This window comes from Citrus clementina, unplaced genomic scaffold (genome assembly GCF_000493195.1).
Source record: "Citrus clementina cultivar Clemenules unplaced genomic scaffold, Citrus_clementina_v1.0 scaffold_3, whole genome shotgun sequence".
Taxonomy (NCBI): domain Eukaryota; kingdom Viridiplantae; phylum Streptophyta; class Magnoliopsida; order Sapindales; family Rutaceae; genus Citrus; species Citrus x clementina.
In genome coordinates this window covers 38,200,125-38,226,678 of record NW_006262339.1, presented here as the reverse complement: position 1 = coordinate 38,226,678, position 26,554 = coordinate 38,200,125, and the positions used below count along the sequence as shown (strand labels likewise).

Here is a 26,554-nt window from a genome sequence, read left to right as displayed (position 1 = left end):
TGCAGCCATCATTTAAGGAGCAGCCTTAGTTTTCTTAGCTCATTTCCCATAAAAGGAGGACTCAAGTGGGAAAAATGATATTTTAGAGGGCCCAAACTGCCATTCCCCTCATGAACTAAAGTGTTTGATTGAAACATGAAAATTGTCCATTAAAAATGAAACTTGAAACCTTTTTAATGACAAGCTTCAAAAATGAAAACGTACTTTAAGCATTAAACAGCCTTGTTGTTTCAAATTTATAGTCCGTTCATTCCTTTGTGATCGAGTGGGGACTGGGGGGCTCTCTTTCTGCCCTTTTACATGAAAAAGTAAAAGATGAAATGACTCTGTTTTCTTGCATGCAAATGCCAAATGGCGTACGGTCAAAATCATTGCTGTTCCTAGCAGCAATCCAAAGAAATTATTTTTCTTTCTGCTTAAGCGCCTTTTTGAACCATATCTTTGAAGTGGTTTATTTTTGTCCCTTTTTTTTTTGGCCTTAGAATAATTTTCACTCATTCTATCGTCGCCTCAGAATAGTTTGGTATGTGTAATGTTTAGTCACATTTTATATTTTCACCGCCCTTGATTACTTTGTTTCAAGTCCAGCAACATCTACAATACAAAATTTTCCATGCTATTTTACTCATTAATAGGGAGCTTTCCTATTCAAGTACAACATGTAAAATACAAAATTTTCCATGCAATTTCTATAGATATCATACTACAAAATCACAGCCACAAGTTACGTTCTCAGTGAATATGCTCCATTTCCAGATTGTCTGAGTTTGCAAGGTGACGATATTTGAGGTAGGTTGGGGAAGGAATAGAGAGGTGGACGTTGGTAGAGAATGATATTACTATAATGCAATTGCTTGTGGAAAGCATTCACTTACCTCCATCTGCAGTGTCCTCCAAGTTGGATCGCATTTTGCCCACTTTGATTGCATTTTAGCCAGAAACATCTCTGCCCATGGTTCATTGCTTCCCTCCATGCTCAGTTCATAAGGCACTGAGAAACTACAAAACAATTTTCACATGGAAACAGATATCAACATGTGGTAAATAGATAATAATATCTCAAAATCAGTTAAGCAAATAAATCATCCCCTTAGTCGTTAACAATATTTTGCTTCTGATAATATCCCCACTTTCTCTTAAGGTAATTAAAGTAGTTTTATATAATTGTGGTCCAGAAGCATGCGCCTCTTCCATATCTGACAAACAACATTGATAACCAAGTGCATGTCACCATAGATTCTTCTGAATGGCATGTCAATGAAGAATACTATAACTATCAACTAAAACAACAAACACAATGAGAATCATATTAAGATCAGTGGTATAACATATTCAGTCCATTTCCATTGTAGTATTGCACAAGTGGATCCCTTAAAACCTTCTATCTAAAGTATTTCCCCCAACACCTCCACACTTCACCTTGGAGGCACAAACAGTGTGGTGCCTTCAGACATTCATCTTGATGCACTAAGGCAAGACTTGTATGTCATTACATCTATTAAAAATAGGTAAACCATTAAGAAAGACAGTGCACCAAACAAATCCAATTGAAGAAAATTGATGCCTCATAACCCACAAGATAATCGAGATGAGGCAAGGAGGTTATCTGACATCATCAGATGGCATATGCTTTAAAAATTCAGCACAACTGGAATCATATTTGGCATATTTGACGGAAATACTTCCAGCTTGAGATTGACCTGATTAGGGAATTGTACCCTTCTGCAGCTCTCAAGTTGCACTAATAAGTTGTACTGATGACAATGTGCCACATCATGGTGCATATCGAAATTCCATCATTTTGCTAAAGTCAGCAAGTATACAGCTTAATGCCAAAATATGCCCCAACCATGTTATAATAACTAGATAATATGAAGGGAGATTTAAGTGTTTTTATATACGAAAGGCGCACTTGCATTAACAACCACACCAATGATCTTTGTAGACTAATTTTGTCTTACCTGCTTATTTTTTATAATCTCAATGTAGAAATAAACTATTAATCTATCTACATATGTTTGGCCTGAAACACAATCATTGACCTCTCTTAAAAAATTTGCCAAAGTACTAAACTGAGGACTACTACAGGATCCTACAATCTTGGTAGCCAAAAAATTATGAGATATAACATCCCAAGTATGTGACCCAAAGGTTTTGAACCCCTACCTCTTTTAAAACCAAAGGTCCTAATAACTCACTCCAAGGGTCATATCCTTATCTTGAAAAAAAAAAAAATAAATAAAAAACAAAAGAACCTAGGGTCATATAATCATTATCACATCCCTCCCAATTTCACAATTTGTAACTATTTCACCTCAAAATGCACATTTCTTGGGACTCAGAGGCCATCATATCTTGTTTAGACTAAACTCTACCACCTAAAATTATAATAATAAATATTACCTCATTAGTTCTTCTGGCATAGATCCTTTACTGAAGGGACCATTCCTGAAAAGTTCAAACTTTGACATCAGTCAATTATTAGTTTTAGACTCAAGGAAGATCATAAGCTACTTCTTGTCAAATATTTGATGAAATAAACTTTTAAGGAAATGTTTGACGAGGAAACTGTCATCTGTTTGTCACTAATGTAAAATTGAGCAACAATTGACTGGTAAATCTAACAATTTTCTATTGATCAATTTCCTAAGCACATCTATGAAACTTGATTTCCTTTCTTTCAAGGGGGAAGATTGAAAATAAGAGTTCCCTGCAGTAGCAGTTTAAGTACTTCAGCCTTTGGAATGAAAACATTCTTTTTGTATACCAACGAGAAGATCAAAATAAATTCAATGCAATTGCAAAGTTTGTTCGAAATAGAGATAATTGGACCAAAATAAATATTCTTAGAAAAGCTTGACCCTTTTATAACTAGGCCACTATTTTTATTATCATGAGCAGTTAGAGTCATTCTTCAGTTTCTAGCTATGTGCATTGAGAGATAAGTTGAGGAACAACAAACCTGGTGACCAAAATTTTGAAGATACGAAGAGACTGGGTTGAAAGATTATAAATAGCATCAGCAATATGCTCCTTGTCAAACAAATACACAACTGGATAACCAAGAAGCCATCTGAAGCATATCAAATCCCAGTGTTATTGCACCACGGTATGATAGCAACATCTAACACTAGTTTATTAAATTTCTGAAACAAATTGAGTAGTTAGTTCTTTGTATTACAATAAGAAGCTGCTAATGCATGATGCATGATAGACAAATTTCTTGAGAGGAAGATCCAGAATACAAGAATGCAGCAAACTGCATTTTTAATTTAAGTCGGGTTTCCAGAAGACTTCTCAAACGGGACAATTCTGCTTATGAATGACCTCTTAGACAGTCCATGCTCTGATCTCAGAAACTTGTCACAACTCAAGCAACTCTAATATAGTCCAAGTATCCAACAGGTACATATAAAGGATTCCCTCAACATTGTATTTCCAAGTTTACAGAAATTACCCATTCAAAGTTGGAATAGTGACCTGACTGTCGCAAATGCAGCTACTGAGATCAACAACTTCAGTAGATTGAGGAGAGATTGTAATGTTAGAAGATGTGGCTTCAATGGTGTGATCTGTCCTGTTAGGTAACCTAATTTCATCGGTCATTCCATTGGGTGGAAAAACTAATGAAAACAATTTCTGAACTGATATTAGTTGCATCCCTACTGAGCTTTTTTCTTTCAGTGTTATCATCTGGTAAAGGAATGAAATTGTATTCAGTAAAGAGGAGAAAAGAGTATATTCAAAGGGTGGCAAAAAAAAGGAATTTAAACCTATAGGGGGCAGCAACCTTTGGTGGATCCTGCTCTAGGTCCACGAAGTGCAGTTCAGCTTCTGAGCTCAAGCTTGAGCTAACATATTCGGCAAGTCCTTTAACATGTATCAAATATATCATATCTTCTATAACCATTACTCTTAGATGCTCAAAAGAGGGTGATTCCTGGATAAACAATAAATATTGAAATCTTGATAGACAATAAGCTCTTAATAAACAGAAGAAAAGTTAAAGATAAAATGATGCTGCATTATTTACAAGTATAACCATAATATTAACATCTAACCATCCAATAAGAAACGGATAGCTATGCTTAGATGTTTTAGGGTAATGCATGTCTACAGAGAACAGGTATAAGAAAACCCCATGACTGTGTAAGATAACAACATATACTTATCAAGAGATAACTGACATAAAATTTGATGACCTATATAATTACATAACAAACAGTGAGCATCCCACAATACAACCACGTCGACTTTATCTATTTACAGAGAGTGTACACAGTGAGCACCCCGCTTTCACAGAACAGATCAACCCATCTAACACTAACACAATGTCAATATATCACATTTCTCATAAACTTATCCAGTGAATAAGCCAGGAGTCAAACCTTTTGACAGCGCTTAAGAAGTTCACATAAGTGCTCTTGCAGTTCAGGCATCTTTCCACCATAGTCTACCATTATGACTGGCCTCATCCCTGTGCATAATGCTAGAATATCTGCCAAAAGTTCCAACAATTCAAGTTCACTATAAAGTGAATACAATTCAATACAATAATATTAATGAACATGCACATATCCATATGACCTCAGTATGAGTGAACGTAACAATCATAGTCTGTAACCTCAGAAGTGATGCAAAAAGCTATGAGGTTCCTAAACCTTGCACCGAAACCTATCAGGTTTATGCAGTAATGCAGCCAAAAGAACGTTGCACCAATCGTTTCTGGCCAACGCAAAAACACAAGGCAGTTATAAAGTAAATTATGAAGAACCTAAATTTCTTTACAATCATTCTGTTTGCTAACACTTGATGCCATTGAGCAGAACAGAAATTCAGGATGCAAGCATAAAAGATAAAGCATTCAACAACTTCAAGAATTTCTTTCCTCTCTCCTTCACTTTCTCATCTACCAAACAACAGCAGGGAAAATAAAAGAAATTCCCATGAGTTCACAACTACAATAAAAGCAAAAAACGCAGAAAGTAAACAAAATTCCAAATTTTGAAGGTGACCCAGAAAACTAAATTACAGTGGAAATAAATTCAGATACTAAACAAAATGAAAGAATCAGTAAATTATAAGATGTAGTGGGACGACAGATCATGAAAAAAATAATAATAATAAAAAGAGGGAAAATAAAGATGACCAATCTCGAGTCGAAGCTTAGAGGAGGATTTGAGTCGCCATTTGATATGAGAAAGAGAGCTCTCCAACGCCTTCAGTGTTTCCTCCATTTACATTCAAATTGAGTGTCAGCAGCTAAAAATCAACTTCACTAAAGATAGCTCGAAGGACAAATAAATTATCGTGTTGTTATTATTTTTTATCAACTTTGTGAAGTTTAATAATATGCCTAATTATTTTAATCACCAATCTTATTCTTATTATAAAAAAATAAATTTATTAATTTTGCAATAAATAATGGATTTAAAATCTGTTTTTCTTTTTATATAAAAATTTTACAGATATAGATGAGTAGAAATCAAATGATAAATATATTATATTAAGCCATGTCAAGACCTGAAGACTCAATTCTATTGAATTTATCTTAATTTAACCTCTCCCTATTCTCCAAACCTTCTCCCTCAAGAATGACACAAAAAAGGTCCTCTCTACCTATTTTGACTAAGGATCAGTTGTTAAAACTTAAAAGGTTACAAGTAATATTTAATAATTCACTGAATTTGTAAGTAAATCATTGAGTATAAAAGTTTGGTAAAAGCTTTCATTTATTCAAATGACATTACAATTATAAGACCCTTTGATTATACATAATCTCTCGTTATTAGTTATTAAGATAAAAAGACATCAATATTCATAATTTGAGTTATTTTCTACCAAAAAAAAAAAAATCAATAATCATGGATTGTTAATTTGTAATTGGTTTTTCTTAAAAAGAAAAAAAAAATTGGTGATTGGTCAAGTGATGCAAAGAAATTTCATGTGCGGCTGCACGCGAGATGCACGTGACACTCACTCTTCGCTTTTTAACTTCTTGATTCTTTACTTCTTCTTCAGCGTTCTCTCCCTTTATCGCCGTTACATCTCGTTCCAGTTTTCAGAGTTTACACATCCAAGCGGTCGAGCTCCGATCAAACGTCGCCGGAAAACCCATCAATCTCCGATATTCTGCGGCCAAACTATCCGGTAATTATCTTTTCATATTGAAGGTCCTTTCTCAGATCCAAATCAATTTCTCCTTGCAAATATATATTCTTGATCTGTTTTTGATATTGGTTAATAGTGAATATGTGGATTTAAACATGATTCTGAGGCTGTACAGTTAAATGGGTTTTTGGGAATTAAGTTTTCAGTGATCAGAATCTGAAAATTGTTGTGTTTTGAGCTTTCACGGCTGATTTGTGAAGTAGGGTTTTGTTCTTGTGGCTTGTAGAGGCCTAAAGTTTGTATCTTATTTCTTGGGGAATTGAGAGTGGATTTCTTTTTTGGCAAGTTATGCATTTTTATAATTGAAATGTCGATCATGAGAAGAAGTTGAATTGAGTGATATTAATGTTAATGTAACTGTTGAATGTCTTAGGAGACCTACTGAAGTTTAGGATTTGGTTTTTTCTTGAGAATGCTCGACAATGACAACTTCTTGTTCGAGATGGATTTGGATTCTTGACAATGACAACTTCTTGTTAGATATGAGATGCCATTTGATAATCGTAGCTGGTTTACGATTTTTCGTATGTGTTTGCATATCAGTTTCTTTGTACAATTTATGCTTGTTTTTGTATTTTGAATTCATTGACACCAAAGTATATACAATTTGGTATTTTTTGAATTTACTTCTAAGAAACTAGCCCAACATTTTCTTAGTGATTTTGCTTTGCTTTTTCTTTTTTGATTTCGGGTAACTGTAGTTTGTTACACCTTCTGCTTCAATAGTGAAATGTTATCATTATTGAGCAGACACTTGTGTCTAGTTGTTTCCTACGGAAGGGTATTCTGGACCTTTTGCTTCTGTTGAGTTCTTAATGCATGTTGAACACAGAAGTGTCTTCAGCAGTCTAATTTGAATAATAGAAATTGTTGTTTATGGTTTTTGGTAGAAGCTGTAGTGATGAAAGTTCAATAGAGGAGTCAGGTACTGTAAGTTCTTTTAGGGATTTGAATTTTCTTTTGATTTGATCCCTTTCTTCTTCTTCTTATTCAAATCACAAGTTAATGATTCTTTCCTCTTTGTTGGTCCTAAATGATGCAGGAGCTAGGGCTTCTAGAGGAAGAGAAAGTTCAGTATAGGATATTGTAGGAGCACTGTGCAGGTTTATGTAACTAAGGCTGTTCAAGTGAGTTTAGGTTTCGTATTCATTTTTCGAATGCTATAGATGTACATATAGGATTAGGATTGCTGTTATGAGTAAAGAATAATGTCTATTACAGTTTTGAGATTTTGAATCTAATGGGTACAACTGTTCAAGTTATAAAGACTTACAATGATGCTTATTCTTGCTAATAAACAATAACAAATTATGGCGTTCCCCACATTTTCCTAGGGATTATGATTTGAGAAGAGTTGTTGAGATTTTAAGGGACTGGTGCATTTTACTGTCATTTTCTGACTCATGGACTATAGGGAATGTCCTTTCTTAGTTATGTGATTTCTATGCCAACTTCTGAGACCACTTTACATTTTTCTTTTATGAATAAAGAAAAAGTGTGCTCTCAATCTAGCACCCAATAATATGCTATCTTTGGGAATGATTAAAAAAAAAAAGAGAGAGAGAGAGGGAATATGTCTAATCACGTGGTAATTGTTACTGATGAATGTATTGGCCATGCAAGACTGCAACAATAATAAAATCATTTGAGGTTAACCAATATGGGAATGAGAATCTGTTGCTAAGAGATGTAGAAACTTAGGGAGATGATGAGTTTAGATGCTTCTCAAAGCTTGTTCTGACTGTTATTTTCTGATTACAGAAATGTATAGCAATATGGGAACACAGCCTGGGCCTGGGATGCCCAGACCAGCTGCAGATGCCCAGCCCAATCCATTCGGGAATGCATTTTACGGTGCTGGTTCAGGACTGATCCGAGGTGGACTGGGTGCATACGGAGAAAAGATATTGGGATCTAGCTCTGAGTATGTGCAAAGCAATGTAAGCGGCATGCCAAGACTATTACTGAAACACTTTTCTGGCCAAAGCTATGAAAAATAAATGTTTCATTACAAGTGTCATTTTGCCCTTGCACATACACAATATGTTCACACAGTTAACTAGAATGTTGTTTTTGATGGTCCTCACTGCATTCTTAACTGCTAGTTCTTTTGGAAAGTTTTCATTCGTAAGGAAAGACTACAGTTTGAACTGGTTTAATTGTGGTCTGACGTCCTGATATATGACTATACATGCTATAATTACCTTAAAAAAAAAAAATTGAATTTTTTAATGGAAAAAGTTTAAAATGTCTTAAAATGAAACAACAACCGAGACAAACCAAAAGTTTAAAATGTCTTAAACTGAAACAATGGCTGAGACAAACTAGTAAAACATCAACACATATTGTAGTGATCTTTGAAATATATTGTGCAAGTACATTGGTTTGTGTCATTTTTATGAAATTTGCTAATACCATCATAGGAACACCTTCTGAAGATTTAAATCCCAATGCTTCCTTAAATTTTTAGTTCTACCATGCAGAATCGTTTTCCTTGAAGTATGATTTAAATGTTTGTGTCTATGATTGATATTATCTTTTTAATGCAGATAAGTAGGTATTTTTCTGATCCTCAGTACTATTTCCAAGTGAATGACCAATATGTGAGGAACAAATTGAAGGTTGTTCTCTTTCCATTCCTTCACAGGGTAAGCACTAATTCTTTACATCTGCTTTGTATAGTTTCTTTCCCCTCATTCTATGGGAAGTAATAGTTTTTTTTTTGCCCAAATATTAGGGCCATTGGACACGAATAACTGAGCCAGTGGGTGGTAGGCTTTCTTATAAACCTCCAATATATGATATAAATGCACCAGATTTGTACATTCCATTTATGGCATTTGGCACCTATGTCGTCCTCGCTGGCTTCACATTGGGTCTTCAAGGAAAGTGAGTGTTATCAAATTTTTCAATATTATGCTGCTTCTCATTTATCTTTTGGAATTTGAGGGTCTCCTAACTAGATTTGTCTAGTAATGAACACTTTTCTTTTCTTCACTCCAAAGATTTAACTGTGGCACTCCTTGGTTCCAGCTCCTAATGATGGTGTTATACAATTAGTAAAAGGAGCAAGATGTAACTGTTATTTGCTTGCATGTGTAGCAATGTATTTTTCATTTTTGGTTTCCTATTTACTTCTATTGTTGTGGCGTTGAACATAATGATGAGTCGTATAAAAAGATAATAAAAACTAAACTATGATGTAAGAAGAGTACTACTTAATAACTGGAAAAGTCATAAGCACGTAATGTTGTTTGGTGACAGCAAGTATGGTGGTGGCAGTGGAAGCATAGTTAGTAGCAAAACTGGTTTAGAGACTTATTACCACTGCGTTTCTTATTTATTTTTAATGCTTAAAAGGCCTTTTTCATCCTCTTCAATTAGCTTAGTTGGAAAGTACAATGTGTTTCCAAGTTGCTGGTAGTTTTGTCTAAAGTTTTCAGTCTTGTTTTGTATTGGTTTTATTTGGTTTTTGGCTTCGCCTTTTTAACTTGTGGCTTAAAACACTCCATCATTGGATTACATAACATCAATGGATGAGAGTCTGTGAAAATTCGAAGTAAACTTTTTATAGACATAACTCATATGCTTGTGGCTTATAGGCAACTGAAAGAGTATGAGTTGAGGTCTCACTGTAAACATAAATTACTTTTTCAAATGGTGTCTGAAAAAATTGTCCCAGTTAAATGACCTTTTTTCAAATGGTGTCTGAAAAAATTGTCCCAGTTAAATGACTTCCTTTTTAGTTGTTGTGGTTAGCTCTTGTCCTTAATATTGTGGTACATTTCCTGCAACAATTTTCATTTTTCCTCCCAGGTTTACTCCAGAAGCTCTAAACTGGCTTTTCATCAAGGGATTGTTTGGATGGTTTATGCAATTCATGCTGCTGAAGGTCACTTTACTTTCATTGGGTAGTGGGGAGGCACCGTTGCTGGATGTTGTGGCGTATGCTGGGTATACTTTTACCGGACTATGTCTGGCAGTCCTTGGGAGGATTGTGTTCAGTTACTCTTACTATTTTTTGATCCTTTGGATGTGTATGTGCATGGGTGTCTTCTTGGTGAAAACAATGAAGAGAGTCCTATTCGCAGAGATGAGGACACACGATTCAAGCAGACATCACTATCTCTTGATCTTTATTGCTTTTGCCCAACTACCGCTTTTCTTATGGCTTGGCAACATTACTGTTAATTGGCTTTTCTAAACTGCCTGCTTTTTTTGTTGTAGCAAGAAACAATTCTGTCTATAGCTGATTTTTAGAATGTTACAGGCATTTTGGCTCCTACTTTATTATCTGGTTGTTATATTTCATTCATTATATTCATATGCTGACTTCCATTTGCTTCCAGATTTTAACAATTACAAAATTTTCTATAAATGATTTTTTTTGTTGGTGAAGAATATTGGTGGAAAATGTGATTTTAAGTTCGAAATGAGAGTCTTTGAATAGATTCTCTTCATTGGAAATGTATTGGTGAAAAAGATGCTCAGGAAATCAACCAAAGAAAGAAAATGATACATAATATTATTTTCTATTTATTGATCAAAAGAGTCGTAATTCTATATTCCTAGTTTTGAGGGGTAAGATTCAGTTAAGGAAATAGTCTTCACTAGAAATTAATAGTATTTCCCAGAAATGAATTGACCTACGACGGTTTGTAAGTATACTCTAAAATTATTTAAAATCTGCTTCTGAATGTATAATATTTCTCACTCTTTATCATTCTGTCCTACACATTCTGAAGCTGGCCTTTGCCCTCCATGGCACAATCGAATGGTTTCGGGACAGCTTAGGCAATTTTTTGCCAAACTTCCTCGAATCCTCGTTATGCTACTAGAGAACTCTGGTGGAAGATTTCCCCATAGAAAGTTGTGATCTAAGAACAAACTTCTCCAGGAGCTTCCCAATTTTGCTCCATACACTTTGGGAATATGACCAGATAACTGATTACGAGCAAGGTTAATAGAGGTCAGATTCCGAAGGCTCACCAAGTTGATCGGCAAGTGACCCCGCAACAGGTTGCCTTGTACATCAAGCTCCTGAAGATGTGTGTCTCCAGATAATGTGGTCATCTCTATAGCAGTCAAGCGGTTGACTGAAACGTCGATGCTAACCACCTGTGGCAAGGTAAGTACCTCATGACTAATGGCACCAGTAAACCTGTTGGAACTCAAATCCAATGACTTAAGGTTCACAAGATTCCTTAGAGAAGAAAGATGTCCTGACAGTAAATTATGGCTCAGAGACAGAGTTCTCAGGCTTGTGGGAAATTTGGGCAAGTTTCCATAAAGCTGATTGCTGTCAAGGTCTAGTGTGTGGAGTTGCCAAGCTCCAGTAAGGCTAGGAATCTTGCCTGAGAATGCATTATGTGACAACCTTAGGGCGGTCAAGCTTCTTAGTCCACTAAGTTGGGCAGGAATTATGCCTGAAAGGCTGTTGTGTGACAGGTCTAAAGTCTGAAGCTTTTTGAGTCTGGTAATTCCTACAGGGATATTGCCAGTGAAGAAATTGCCTGGAAGGGAAAGTGTAGTAAGCTTTCTTAGGCCGGTGATGGTATCTGGTATTGGCCCTCGGAAGTTATTTCGGCTTAGATCGAGGGTGGTGAGCTCTGTTAGGTTTCCGATTGATGGTGTTAGAAACCCATCATATCCACTGCTGTCAAGATAAATTGCTGTTATTCTACTTGTTGAATTGTCTGAAGGAATCGAGCATAAGATTCCCAGAAAATGTCCTCCGGAACTTTCACATGGATCCAACTTGAAGTCCCAGCTGTCGAGGAAGGAAGATCTTGGAATAGTGTTAGGATCGATGGAACGTTTGAGCAGCCGAAGAACTTGAATATCTGTAGCTAGAGTTGCCGAGTGGACAATGGTCGGAACCAGAGCTGCAAACGCTATTAATATGATACAATGGAAACACGAATGAAAGATGGAATGCATGTCTATAGAGATTGTCAATTTCTGGGAAGTTAAAGACTGATTAATTTGTTGGTTTTCCGGTTGTCAAACTCAAAAGCTCGTTTTTAAAGGGCTTGTGGTAGCCGGTGATGCATGAAAGATTCATTGCAAACCTAAAAAGATGCTTTGGTTTACAGTAAGCAGTTGCCTCATGCCAGGTAGCTTTACTCAACTATCAATTGTTTAATGCCAATGAAATTTCAAATTTCAAATAGTAACATTCCGACATCATGAGGTGTAGGTTATCAGACAAACTAAGTTAATTACAACATCAACCTTCAAATAAAATGGTTTACTAACATAATCACACCACCATTACTTATCCACGAGGCCTCGGAAATCATCCTTAAAGAACTCCGACTTTTATCTGAATGTCCTATCCTACCCTATAAACTGTAATAACATACTAAATCCCAAGTCCTAAGCTATATCACCCAACATGATCACTTTTGCCCCAGTTCAATGATATGAACTTCTCATTGAAGAAACCAAAAGCTACAGAGATGGCAAGACCTGCCTTTGAACAGCTGCTGATACAGTAGGCATAGTATTCTTATTAGACCAAGTAGTGTGAATTATACAGCTATAAGCATGGGTAACACATCTGACCTTTCAATGCCAAAAAGAACAAAACACTGCACATCCATGGCTGATAAAGAAAAGTAAAATTGCTAAACAAGACCTTTGCTCAGCGTTGGGATTGATGATACTCCTAAAAATGTATTATAACACATAACATGTGTCTAAATACATATTTATATGTACGTGTACATAGGAAAGTATGGGTAGTTCATCAACCTATGAATGACTGTAGATATTATTTCTTTATGTTTAACCAAGATCTGGGACAGTGAAATGCTCATCATCATCATCTGGGATCTCAATCCTTGGCTTCTTGTATGGCATATTGAATTTTGTGGGCCTGTATGATGATATTAAGTTGTTGGGCTGCGACACCGGGAGTTGAGGTACTTCAGCAGCTGCTAGAGCCTCCTGAGGAAGTTGGTCGTTGAATATTCCCATGTCTGCTATCCATTCAAGCTCTCCAAACTCGAGTTGCTCTTTCTGCAAACAGAGAAGAGCAAGGACTTGATAGATCAACTTTTCTGTGTTCCACCCATATTAGGACATTCTTGTATTCATAATAGAATATGCACTGTGCAAATGTTCTAATATGATGATTCTATTGAGTATCTACATATATATCTTTATTACCTTTCCAGAGGATTCAAAATCTGAGAATTGTAAGAAGTCGTCCACGGCCCAAGGAGATGAGATGCTCGAAGATTGCTGTGTAGGCATTTTTACTGAAGTTTGTGATGCTTGCTGATTTGGTGGCTCAGATATATTCCTTTCAGCATCTTTGGAACAACTAGAGCTTAAGGCTACTCGGATTCCAGTGGCCAAAAACCTCTGATGGTTAGCAGAAAGACTACCAGGTGAATGGATAGGTTCATCACAGTCCTTACAGAAGAGTGCTCTGTCTTCAACACAGAAAATGAAAGCTGCCTTTTCCTGAACATCATATAAGACACACAGTAAGCTTTATGCAACTATCAAATCAGAGGAATCAGTATTATGCGTAACTAAGAAGCGAAAAGCTTAAACAAGTAAACAAGAGTCCAGCATTGGTGTTTAAAGTCTTAACAATTCCCATCAATGGTAACACCAATCAATTGATTGAGATCTAGTAAGTGTAGACAATTCATTTGAGACACAGGATCTCGGCTCTGATACCATGTTAAGCAACCTCATGAACCTACACTAGCACTAATAGGTAACAGAACGACAACCCCTTAAAATTTAAAGCCTAAGACTAACAATATATTAAGACAATTCCCCAAATTAGTAAAACAATAGTGTCTGCAAAGAGAATTTCCATATAATATCCCAGATTCCTAATCTCTAACAATTTTTGGGACATAATTCATGGGTGCAAATTACTATAATATACACTAGAAGCAAAGAGACCACAAACATAACATAAATAAAAACAAAAATAACAGGAAAAAATCAACAAATTACATATCAAAACCAAGGAAAATCATAAAAAGACAGAAAACAAATAAAAGCAAAAAAGATTTAAAAAAAATGGAAGGAATGAAATTACTTGGCATATATCACATGGAGGAAGCTTATTGGAAAGACACTGAAGAAGAAGCCTCTGGTGCTTGCTAGCTAGCTTGTTTGCTGCGTGAACTTCAACATCACATTTAGCACACAAAGCAGCCTCATCCGCACAGCAAATCACTGTTGCTGGAGCTTTCTCACACACATCACACTGTATCTTCATCTTTTCACTCTTTATATATATTTATACATATAAAAGGAAAAATAACCAATCTATTGAAACTCAAGATTAAATTTTGATCCTTGAAACTTCTTTTGAAGAGAAAATCCCAATAGCCCTTTAAAGAAAATCTGGAGCTACAGTGGAGAAAGAAAAGGAAAGAAAATAAAAGAAAATAAGACAAACGATAAGTGAAAGTTATAAAGGAAAGGAGAGTATGAGACTGGAGATGTATAACCTTAGCTAGCTAGAACATGTGGAGGAAACAGCTAGTGAAAAGATTAGGGGAGAATCTGTGAAGATAAGGGGAGTCAGATTTTGCATATCAGAAGCAAGGAAGCTGGCGTGTACAGCAAAGCATTGGCGGGGTTCAGAATCAGAAGCAATGTGTGGCTGTTTGCTGACGGCAAGTCGATTAGTGGTTGATAGTTGTTTTGGATTTTCTTAAGGAGACTGGAATCTAGTGTGGTCTCACTCGTTTTGTTGCCGTAAGTTGTCGGTTTATAGATAGAATACTGATCGTCGGATGGAGGAGGGTTATGATGTGATGATGAGGAAATTGATAATCACATGGTTTCAACCAACGTTCAGAATACCTGGTGGTTAGATAGGGTTACTTTCATTGAGTACCCCTAATTTTAACTTAAATGTGAAATATACGGCACAAGTTTTAAAATCACTGTATTATTGATGATGATGCGGTAGTTTAGTGTTGTATTCTTGCAAGAAACTCCATCATTCAACTGGTGCATTTATAAATTAATAATTAAAATGGACTAAAATAAAGATGAGTTAGAATTTGAATGAAAAATAAGAACCAGAATTATTTGTTTAGTAAGAACACAAATTGAAATCGAAAAAAAAATTATATTACTATTGGAAATATTCATTTTTTCTTGGAACAGGAATAAATGAATTACAAGTTATTAAAACATCTTTAATTTATTATAATAATTATCATTATTTGTAGTGCTATTTATGATGTTATTATTTAAAAAATTATTGTTGATGATAGCAACAATAATAGTGGTAACAACCAATTAATAATAAAAAATGCATGTTGTGATACAATAATGAGAAAAAAATAACAATAATAGTAGTAGTAGTAATAATAATAAATAAATAAATAAGTAATAACAACAAAGTGGCAATCGAAATCAAGCCGGCAAAGCCGGCAGCGATGACATGCAACAAGGGGCGAGTGGCTGCAACAGTTGCAGCGAGTGGCAACAGCAACGATGGTTGGCAGCAAGCCATAAGTAGCAACCAGAGACAAAAAAAACAACCAGCGATGGTGAGAGCAGTTGTAACAATGAATTTAGATTTTTTTTAATTTTTTTAATATTTTAAGTGAGACAAACTGTAAATTTTTAAATTTGAGTAGAAGTAATTTCGTCAATATCTTAAGAATTAGAACCGAGGGAATTATTCCCAAATTGGTGAGGAACAACCAATTTGATTCCCAATCCCTGCTTGTCATTTTTGTTAATAAACAAATTAATGAATTACATTTCATCATTTCCAATCCTATTTCCAATTAGTAAATATGTTATAAGAATAATGATAGATATTCTAAATTAGAGAAAGTCTTTGATGTTTTATGCGTATTCCTACTTATCCATCTACTATTTGTCACATCTATATGGATATTATCACGATTAGTTAAAACATACACATCAGACAAGGGATGGATTGAAAAAAATGTTGTTAAAACACAAAAACTTTTCTCCCAAACATGCCAACCCCATGATTGAAAAAAAAAAAAATTGAACAGAAAATTTACCTATTCTATGTGAATTTCAAACAAGGTCCCTTCATAATTTTATAATTTTGTTATAGCCTATAGATTCTATAGTTTATTCAATAAAGCCTTCACTATTGGCCTCTTCAATTTTATAGATTTATGTTTTAGCCTAGTATATAACTCTTTGGGTCAAGCAAAATTTTGGTTCTGCCACTGCCCAAATTTTATCCAAAGGTAACAATTTAAATGCGGATTTTTTTTTTTATAAATAATTTATCCATTATAGCCAAATATCATCCTTTGTTTTTTTCATTTCCGATAAAATTTTATAAAATTTTCGATTTTAAATTTTGATTAAAATGATGTTATAGTAATATTTAAAAAAGCTTGGCCAGCCCCGATTCTAGCATAGGAAAACATAATTGAATTTATTTTCTTTATAATTTCATGCACAATTCAAATAAAGGAATTGTAATAGGAATGGAATTAACAGGCACTTCTAGGAAAGCTGAATTCATGACAAATACCTTTCTATCATCTGGAAGGGCTTTGTAACAATACGACAACAACCTCACGCAAGTATTATCATCAAAACTACGAATCATCCACTGCAAAATGTACATCTAAAATAAATATGTAAAATGGTATCAGGGTGGTATTAGTATTACAACAAGCTATCTATGTCAAAAGCCACATGTAAAATGCTGTCCAGAGAGTAACAGAGATTGAAGCCACAACATAAGTCCACAGTAGAATGTAAGAGGATTCACTCACACCAATCTCTAACAACTGGGAGATTGTATCTGTTATAAAATAAATTAAGTCAGCGCATGCCAATATGGGGCTCTTGATTAACGGGCGTGGATGTCTTAAAATTTTTAACTTCATTTTTGCATTATTGTTTGGTATCCTTCTGAAAATGGTGCCCATTTGGCAAATTTGACAAATTTGCCAACTTTTCATTTTTTCTTCATTTGTTTGGTAGCCTTCTGAAAATTTGCATGCTTTCTTGAAATTTGGATGCCACGTGCATGTGCCCAATGCTTTTCAACAATTTTCCACCTTGACGAAAATTTGTCCAAATCTGAGCCGACTACCAATGAACCATCATTCTTAATGAAATCCTTCAATAAGGATTCAGAGCCGACGGTTCGTATTTGTGGAGATATGGTACTGTTCATATATACGATACTATTCATGTACAATGCTGTTCATGAATACGGTGAAGATGATCATTTGTACTTGGGAGACAATTTATTATAAGTAGTGTGTAATTATGCATGTTTAGGAAAGTTTTGTCAACAAGATGATAAGAGTTTAAGGAGTTTGAGTTTTAAGTGAGACTATTGTGACCCCTCTATTCTCCTAGAAACTTTCTTGGTGCATTTATTCACGCGAAATTAACATCATAGAGGCTGTTTTTCAAGTGGAAATAATTTGTTGAGAAAATGATAGAAGGTACAACTTTCAGAATTAGGGAGGCATTTATCGAGACTATTTCATGAGACACTTCAGATGGAAGGCGAGATTTGTCAAATTGCTATTCAACACCTATTATAGGAGGCCAAAAGATCGATGTTAAAAAGTTTGATGGGAAAATCAACTTTGGCATGTGGAGGTGCGAAGTTATGGATGCCCTTATTCAAATCGATCTCGATGTTATTCTGAAAAATTAAAGATTGTGATGAAGAAACTTGGGATCGTATGAATGAGAAAGCCTCTGGTCAAATCAGATCCTGTTTGACTAAGGAGGTGAAATACTTGGTGAAAGATAAAGAGTGTGCAATGACTTTATGGCGTACATTGGAGGAAAAGTACCTGCTGAAAAGTTCTGAAAATCGCCTTCATGCAATTAGCCAGGTATATGGCTTTTGAATGAAACATGGGGTGTTAATGCATGATGTCTTAAGATTTGAGAAGTTACTTGCTGATTTGAAAAATCTTGATGAAGATATAAAAGATGAAGTCAAAGCTCTGATATCACTTGTTGTGCGCGGAATGCGGAATCAAACGCACCAAATAATCACAGAAAAATAAAGGACTCAAGAATTACGTGGTTTGACAATTATTCCTACATTCATGGGAGCAAGAGAAAATAATTGTATAATTAACAATTATTGGAGTTCAATATTTGAGTAATAAAAACCTCACTTTCTAAAACCTAAATACATCCAAAAGCACACACACACACACACTATTTCTAATTGTTCACACTCTCAGAACTCTAGAATTGCTTCACTTGCAATTTCTTTTAAACTCTCAAATTTTTGAGATGTTATGGAATGAAGAAGAAATTTCAATTTATAGGCTTGAAGTTTGCACTATTCCACCTAACCCAAACAAATTGTCAATGGTGCCAATTTGACAAATTTGACAAATTTACCAACTTTTTCATTTTTGTTTTCATTTATTTGGTAGCCTTTTGAAAATTTACATGCTTTCTTGAAATTTGGATGACACATGCATGTGCCCATTTCAACAATATATACCGCACTGCCAGAATCCGTACCACAAGTAATGGACTTACTCCTGATCCTTTTAAACCTTCAGCCACAAAACGAATCACAAGAATCTACAAATAAGTGTACATTGACTTTTTTCAGAAGGCAATGTAATGAAAAATATATATTAAATTTACCTCGTCGAAGATTTGCCCCAAGTAACAGAATAATTGACGGAATTGCTGCTTCTCTGTCATATATAATCAGATTTCATTTACAAAAGGGAAATGTTAAGGAAGGTTAACACTTTCTCCTTACAGTTTTTATAATACTCTTGTTAGGTTTCTGACGACACGAAATCTCATTCCAGCGACCGTAAGACAACTATACATACATACATACATACATACATACTTGGGTTGAAGTTTTGACATCAATAAGTGACAGGGTCGGGTATTATGAAAAACTATAGTCTGTGAAAGGATAAGTGACAAAATCATGAAAAGCTGTGGAGGAAAATTAATTATCAGAGTCGTAGTAATTGAGGGTGATCATACCCAAGCAAAGATGCAGAATTATCAATCAAGCGAAGAAGAGCATTATCACCAATCATTGCCTTTCGGATAGGAGGGACTATCCTAATGATCAACCCAACAACCTTTTTATTCAAAGAAAATAAAAACCATTAATACTAGATCTAAAAAATTATAGTATTATTATTGCATTTTAATAAGTTGTTATTTACGATCATAAAACATTTCATGTGAATACTTTGAAAACATATATTGATAATGAACTTTTGTATACCGCGGCAATAGTGGTTGGATTGAACACCATCTTCAGGTTTATCTCTGCTAAAAACATCTTAATGTAGTGAATTTACCCTTCCCGGAAATAGAACCTGCCCAAATAATAAAATTAGATATTCATTTAAACCCAGTAATTGTTTTTGTGGTTGTGTGTGTATAGAAAATATGAAGCAATGAGCACCAGCTCAACAAGTAGCACAAATATGTGACTCCCTGTAAATAAAACTGCAATTAACTAGACGTGCAACGGATAATGTCGCTCGCCATAATGTGAGCACTATCTCCCACTAAATTATTACTCTATTTTAATGATTAATTAAATTTTCAAACAATCTGTGCATTTAATGTAACTATTTTTAGCTTTAATATTACATTATATCTTACCAAAGATCCAGTGCGACGCATTTCAATAGAGTTAGAGCAATCCTTCGAATCGGGTACAAGTGGTTCGGTCGGAGCGTATTCGTGATGAAGTTTCTGCAGAAGATGATATGCTGATTGTGGAATCACCATCTGTTCGTCTTAATGATACCATTTGCAAATCTTGCCATGATGGCACACACGTATGTCCAAACATAAATTCCCCCAGTCTGTAACACCAAACCATGAAATTCAATTAACTAGACTCTGTCTGAGTACCACAAATTGATATAATTAATTATTGATAGGCACATATTAATATTATTACATTGAAAATTCTGGAGCATATATATGTCAGAACATCTTTAAGGGTATAATATGGGTTTGTGATTATTCTTAAATAGTGGGACTGTTCTAATTTAAATTTTTAACTTAAAATTTTGACAAAAATCTTGGACTATTGATTTCAAGTAATCTAATAGTGGATATTGAAAGTTAAAGTAGCATTTAATGATAATTATTCATCCACCGCCATATTTCTTGAAATCAATGACTCAACATTTGTATCAAAAATTTAAGTCAAAAATTTTAATAGCCTAACACATTTTAAAATAATAGTAAAAATATTGATAATTACAATTAAAAAAATCTAACAGAATCTTTTATATGAGCTCTATACATGATGGTCTAGCTTGGGTATCTAGGTTTAGAACTGAAAGTTTGAAAGAAAATGGGTAAATGTTCCCTTTGTCGTTGGCCCGAGTTCGAGTCAGCTAATAAATTTGTCCTTGTATTTTTTTGAAAATACCTAAAACATTGATATTGCATATTTGTTTGCATTAAAATCAACTTAAATATTCTCAACTATTCTTATGTTACTGATCAAATTTATTTGAATTTTAGTTATAATTGTCTTTGATAAATTAAATCCAACAACTATGGAAAGCTAACTGGTAACCCAAACCAACAGCGAAGCTATTAATGGACAAAGTTGGGCTATAGCCTAGCCAAAATTCAGTAAATTTTTTTTAGTTTTTTTACTTTCATACTAACGTTGCTCACAAATTAAATTATTATGCAGTATTTACAAAACTTGCTATCACTCTCACACTTTATAAATTTGTCAAGAGTAATATTTACAAGTTTATATCATTCAATTTGTTTTAGAATTTGGCCACTATCATTTTCCCCAGTACTTCTCCCTACTATATCTTGTTTTAGAAGCAATATAGTTTTGCCTCAAGTAAACTTTGATGACAAGATATTTATCACTCATTTGGCTTTTAATTAATTCTTCAAAGTTAAGGTCTATCTATGATTTCTTAATAGTACTGTACTTCATAGATTGAGTACCATCAAATAATTAAAATTTATTAACATTCATTAACTAGAACCATCTAAGGAAGAAAGCCACCCACACCCCTTAAGGTTTACTTAAATGGTCACACAGACCCCTTAACTTCATAAATAGTCATATAGGCCGTTAATTTCATAAATGACTATTATATTTTAATTATAACCAAATAAATATAAACATAGGAATAAGACATAAATAATAAATAAATATCATATGGCACAAATAAAATATTACAATAACTATAACTAATAAAATAATGTATATAATGAAAATTATTTTAATATTAAGTTATTATTAGTCTATCCCGATGGATTTTATTAATCCAAAATTTGATTTTAAGATTTATACTAATATAGACATAAATAAAAAAGATGTTGTAAATAAAAGAATATGAATTTTATAAATTATTGTAAACGTTAGGTATAATTATTATAATATTATTAATATTTCAAATAGTTTGATTATTATTAAAAGAATATGACATATTAATAGCGTTAAAATAACATTTTTGATATTTAAAATAATTTATAAAATTTATCTTATTTTATGTATTATATTATTTTAATTTATATTTATTTTTATTATAGAAGTTTATTTAAACTCAATTATTGGGTTCTTGTAATTAATGCTCTAATAGTCAAAAAGAGGTTCATACGTGTGACCATTTATAAAAATAAAGGGGGCATTTAAGCAAATCTTAGGAGGTGTGGGTGGCTTTTCTCCACCATCTAATAGTGCTACGCTGTGGGGTATGGTACCCGTATGATACCGTAGTCATAAATTGATAATTTTTTTGGTTAAATGAACTTAATAAACAAGATATTTCTCAAACCCAAAAAATTGTTAATTTGAGTTATTGTTTTGATTTAATGACTTTACTTGAAGATTCTTTTTCCTTTTTACTTAAAAAGAAATTATACTAGCCTAGCCTAGAAATGATTCCGGGCTTCGCCCTGGCCCAAACCCCAAAGATTAAGGAAAACTTGTTTGAATAACAAGTTGTATCATGCAAAAACATTATCTTACCTTTGACAAGTTAAACCAGCAACCATGAAGTAGTGATAAAGACATCTTTGGTAATTATAAAAAAAATGCTAACTCTTAATTGCCCAAGCCTTAAGGTCTAAAGGAAAATTTGAATTTGTTTTTTTGTTTTTTTTTTTTAAAAAAACTAATGCAAATTGTATACAACTCTTTTTGTTATTGGATTTTATAACCCAAAAGGGGAGGAACCCATATCTTATAAAATTGTCTACAAATTCACCCACTAACTAGGTAGGCTATTACGACTTCAACCCCTACACATCCTATATCCGCATGCACGAGTGAAAAATGAGGTGGTTTACCATGCAACTAAGCGGTTCCCAAGGTTGGAGGCTCGAATCGGACTGACACTAGAGTTTGAAATAAGATTTTTGTTGAGACAAAATTTGGAAATTTAGGAATGCTGTTTTATTTAATTAAAGTACTAATCAGACTATCATAGCGCCATAGAAAGTAAAGCACAAGTTTCTCCGTCTGAGGAGCAAGCAGATGAATCTCCAAATGGACTGTTTGACATTTCACATACCGCTGGAGCAATTACGAGAAGAAATAAATAATTCCCTGTGAACAGACAATTAACTCAAATATTAGGGCCCTTCCTCAGATTAATGATAATTAAAAATGTAAAATGAAAAAAAAAAAAAATCAAAGTCAAGAATAATGTACCAGAAGAACAGCAACTAACGACAAGGCTATAGAAATGTGGAGGGGTTCGTGTGAGCTTAATAAGAATCAATTCAAGTGAAGAACCAATTATTAGTGAGACTAAAATATTCACCGGGATGAACCACCTAAGAACGCATGTGTTTGCAAAATATAGGACAAGAAAACTAACTATACATAAAGGCTCCATTTGATCTTGCTGTCTAAAAGAATAGTAAAGTGTTTGATAATTAGAAATTAAGGTACCCACAAGAGAATTAAAATTTCAGAGTGTGATATTTTATGTTACCTTTATATTTATCTATTACCCTTTTTTGACAGAAGGCCGACAAATTTATGATATTACTTCGTAAATTTTTTTTGTTTTATGTTTAAAAATTTCTTTTTATACTAATTCTTGGTGGCTACATGAATATTCATACATAACTGATTTTCCCTTTTTGGATACAAAATGAACGTCACAGGAAGTATAGTGCAAGTAGATACAGAGAAACTAAATAGAAAAATAACTCACAAGGTAACCAAACTTTTGACTGTAACAGTTTCAGACAGGCTGCTCAACATATATGCTGGATTGAACACAAAGAATCCAAGCTTATAAAGAAGCCAAGACAATTAAACAGCTTTCAGTACTCTATTAATTTGACTTGATCGTGATTATTCATGATTAACATTGTTTAAATGGTAACATTGAAAATTGGTGCCTGAGAGATTGAAAAATTGTTTACTTACATTGTTTAAAGGGAAATTATCAGCCATATACTTTTAAATGACACCAGTATCAAATGTGCTACAACACTTTTCGCTTATATCATTCGTATACCCTAAGTTGACAAAAGAGTTCTGGCGTCCACCTTTTCATTTACTACCGTTAAGAACTTAACAGAATTTGAACAAAATGACTATTTTACCATTTAAACTCAAAATGAGGTAAAAAGACAAATTTACCTTGAAAATTAATATAAATTTTCAATACACAATTTTTTTTTTATTTTGTTATTAACAATACATTTTTTTATTAAAAAAATATAAATTATTAATGGTACATATTATTAACAATTATCTATAAAAAATATCTATCTTATATCATAAAAAATATTAACAATATATTATTTACAGTTATACATATTATACTATAAAAAATTCAAGTTGGAGCTTGGAGGAGTAGATCTTCAATAATTTAGGTTAAATTCTAGAGGAATAGATTCAGTTGTAAAGTAGCTTTTTTTTTTAACAATTATTAACAATTATCCGATAAATGGGATGACAAGTCAGTTTTATCAAAATATATCATATGACATATCATTTTTTTACTAGGTAAATGGGATGACATGTCGTTTTTTTAAAAAGACTAGATTACCCTTATGATATCGGCGCTCGCAAATAGCAGTTAACGGATTGATGGACAACAGAAGTGTTTTGTCAATTTAGAGTATACGAATGATACATTTGAAAAATGTTGTAACACGTTTGATACTAGTATCATTTAAGGGTGTATGACTGATAATTTTCCTTGTTTAAATCACGCGTTGTATTAGGCCCCAATAATTTTATGTGATCTGTCGAAAGAAACAAGCCAACCCCCGCCACCAAGAGTACTTTCAGAACTGCCATCAATGCCACAATCAACAGATCTAGAATTTCCATGTTCACTCCTTTGAAAGAAAACATTCAGTGGCATGCAAAAGCTAGCAAGTACGTATGTAAAACATAGTTTTTAATGGAAAGAAATGATTAACCTAATCTAGAACTTTTTATTTATTTATTTATTTTGATAATAAAGCACGATCTTTTATGACCTATTCTTATTAATTATGTTATCGTGGATATCCATGCTAGAATCATGCTTTGATAAATAGTATTTAATTCCACAGATAAATGGAATGATACGTACCCATATGAGCGTGTAACGTGTGAACTTTCAGAGTCTTAAATCTAGAAACTAGATAGAGGAAATAAATTAATAAATTAAATTTTGACGCACCATAGATATATTAGTATTTCTCATCACGTTGTACGAAGGAAAAGCTACATAGAGAGAGAGAGAAGATTGTCACATTTGTCAATTTCTCCTATTGACATTAATACAAATCATTTGTCTTTTTATTATTTTTATAATACCCAATAATCTCCCTAACACCATAATTTTACAATATTATTCGTATTTTTAAATATATTTTTATTCATATTTTTTATAAATTAAATAAATCATATAAATTAAAATTTATATAAAAATTAAAATCCTAAAAAAAATATAAGTTTCGGTATGAATAAAAAATTAATAATAACATATTTTTCTTGTACTTTTTGTTATTTTTAAATATATTTTTTATAATAAATATATATTTTATGTTCTAAGATAAAATGCAGTAGAATCTCAATAATTCAATAGTTTTGGGATCATGAAAAATCTATTAATTTAGTGAATATTAATATATTGATAAATTAATAACTATTAATTTAATGATAAATTAATAATTTATTAATTTATAAAGATAATATCATATATGTAATATGAACTTTCGTAAAGTATAGAATTAGTATAAGTAGATGATTTAGTGATTCTGTCAAGTTGTACGATATAATTTTAATTTGATCTTGTTGAGTGAATCAGTCACTTGATAATCCTTAATTTGGTTGGAATTTGGATTGAATGGTTGGATCATGCTATTTAGGAACTCATTAGAGAAAACTTTTTGAAGACAATATATTAAGTCAATCTTTCTTATTTCTCTTAATATAGCACATACAATCAAATAGAAACTTCTCGTCTGAAAGGTGTAAAGAAAGCAATAATGACCAATGACATGCGTAAAGCATTATACCAATACAACAACTAAATCATAGACATATTATATGTATTTAGTCTCAAATTAGTTAATTATTAATTTATATATTAACTGGGTCCTAGAGAAGAATAAGATTTTTTGAGAATTTATTATCTAATAAATTTATCGAATTATTAATTTATTATGTTGGCCTCAAGTCGGGACCCAAAAAGCTATTATTTAATAGAGGTTATCAATTTAAAAATATTAATTTAACAAGATTCTATATGTATGTATGTATGTATGTATGTATGCATGCATGCAAGCAAGCAAGCTCAAGAGACAACTATTAAACACAATCTTAAGCCCTTGGATTAAAGAATAATAAAGTGTCAAGATTTGATGATATGAATTAATATATTTTAGTTGACTTTTAGGATGATAATTAATTTTATTTTAAAAATAAATAAAAAGAAAATAGAAAATTGAAACAAAGTGTAATTAATTTTATTTAGTATGATTAATTAATTGAAAACATATAAATATATATAAGGTGTGAACTTTGCACTTTCTTATAAAATGGGAATTAACTCTTTATAGCTGACAACACTTTCTTAATATTTTTTAAAATAAGGACAAAATTTTAAAAAATAGAAACAACATAAATTTTAAAATATGAAAAGACTTTTTTTTGGTTCTATAGTAAATTGAAATTTTATATTTTCCTATCTTTTAGTTTGATCTTCATTTTTTTAAAATAAGAACCTTATTATTAAAAGAATACTATATATATATATATATATATATATATATATATATATATATATATATATATATATATATATATATATATATATATGTATGTATGTGTGTGTGTGTGCATATATACATGTTTGTATATATTTATAAATATCCTGTGGCCCTCCACACTCTGAAAATCTTTCTATAA

The 26,554-nt window shown here is 32.8% G+C and overlaps 5 protein-coding genes across 7 annotated transcripts; 1 reads left to right on the top strand and 4 right to left on the bottom strand.

The window, feature by feature from the left end:
* Positions 1 to 53: 53 nt before the first annotated feature.
* LOC18045858 lies at positions 54 to 5,317 on the bottom strand. 2 transcript variants are annotated; one of them, XM_006442942.2, is made up of 8 exons: positions 5,150 to 5,317; positions 4,389 to 4,498; positions 3,791 to 3,940; positions 3,458 to 3,693; positions 2,963 to 3,073; positions 2,404 to 2,448; positions 839 to 999; positions 54 to 454 (listed from the first exon to the last, which is right to left on the bottom strand). In XM_006442942.2, the coding sequence occupies exons 1-7, from the start codon at positions 5,235 to 5,237 to the stop codon at positions 840 to 842; spliced, it is 900 nt and encodes a 299-aa protein (XP_006443005.1). In that variant the 5' UTR covers positions 5,238 to 5,317; the 3' UTR covers positions 54 to 454; position 839. The 2 variants fall into 2 exon arrangements, with proteins under 2 accessions (XP_006443005.1, XP_006443004.1); XM_006442941.2 differs by having other exon boundaries at positions 4,588 to 5,225.
* Positions 5,318 to 5,964: 647 nt separating this feature from the next.
* On the top strand, positions 5,965 to 10,495 carry LOC18045857 (protein YIF1B). Of its 2 annotated transcripts, XM_006442940.2 has the most exons (6): positions 5,965 to 6,150; positions 7,214 to 7,298; positions 7,933 to 8,111; positions 8,721 to 8,819; positions 8,909 to 9,060; positions 9,988 to 10,495. In XM_006442940.2, the coding sequence occupies exons 3-6, from the start codon at positions 7,935 to 7,937 to the stop codon at positions 10,373 to 10,375; spliced, it is 816 nt and encodes a 271-aa protein (XP_006443003.1). In that variant the 5' UTR covers positions 5,965 to 6,150; positions 7,214 to 7,298; positions 7,933 to 7,934; the 3' UTR covers positions 10,376 to 10,495. The 2 variants fall into 2 exon arrangements, with proteins under 2 accessions (XP_006443003.1, XP_006443002.1); XM_006442939.2 differs by lacking the exon at positions 7,214 to 7,298 and having other exon boundaries at positions 5,966 to 6,150.
* Positions 10,496 to 10,701: 206 nt separating this feature from the next.
* LOC18045856 (phytosulfokine receptor 2) lies at positions 10,702 to 12,189 on the bottom strand. Its single transcript, XM_006442937.2, has one exon. It carries the CDS (start codon positions 12,109 to 12,111, stop codon positions 10,882 to 10,884), a length of 1,230 nt encoding a protein of 409 aa, XP_006443000.1. The 5' UTR covers positions 12,112 to 12,189; the 3' UTR covers positions 10,702 to 10,881.
* A 471-nt stretch (positions 12,190 to 12,660) lies between these two features.
* Positions 12,661 to 14,836, bottom strand: LOC18045855 (B-box zinc finger protein 25). Its single transcript, XM_024188777.1, has 4 exons — positions 14,658 to 14,836; positions 14,240 to 14,556; positions 13,345 to 13,644; positions 12,661 to 13,194 (listed from the first exon to the last, which is right to left on the bottom strand). The coding sequence occupies exons 2-4, from the start codon at positions 14,420 to 14,422 to the stop codon at positions 12,961 to 12,963; spliced, it is 717 nt and encodes a 238-aa protein (XP_024044545.1). The 5' UTR covers positions 14,423 to 14,556; positions 14,658 to 14,836; the 3' UTR covers positions 12,661 to 12,960.
* Positions 14,837 to 18,484: 3,648 nt separating this feature from the next.
* On the bottom strand, positions 18,485 to 24,484 carry LOC18045853 (protein PIN-LIKES 1). Its single transcript, XM_024187491.1, has 10 exons — positions 24,355 to 24,484; positions 23,352 to 23,436; positions 22,834 to 22,965; positions 22,615 to 22,737; positions 19,946 to 20,001; positions 19,412 to 19,458; positions 19,162 to 19,262; positions 18,802 to 18,854; positions 18,598 to 18,707; positions 18,485 to 18,493 (listed from the first exon to the last, which is right to left on the bottom strand). Exons 1-10 carry the CDS (start codon positions 24,482 to 24,484, stop codon positions 18,485 to 18,487), a joined length of 846 nt encoding a protein of 281 aa, XP_024043259.1.
* Positions 24,485 to 26,554: the final 2,070 nt, after the last annotated feature.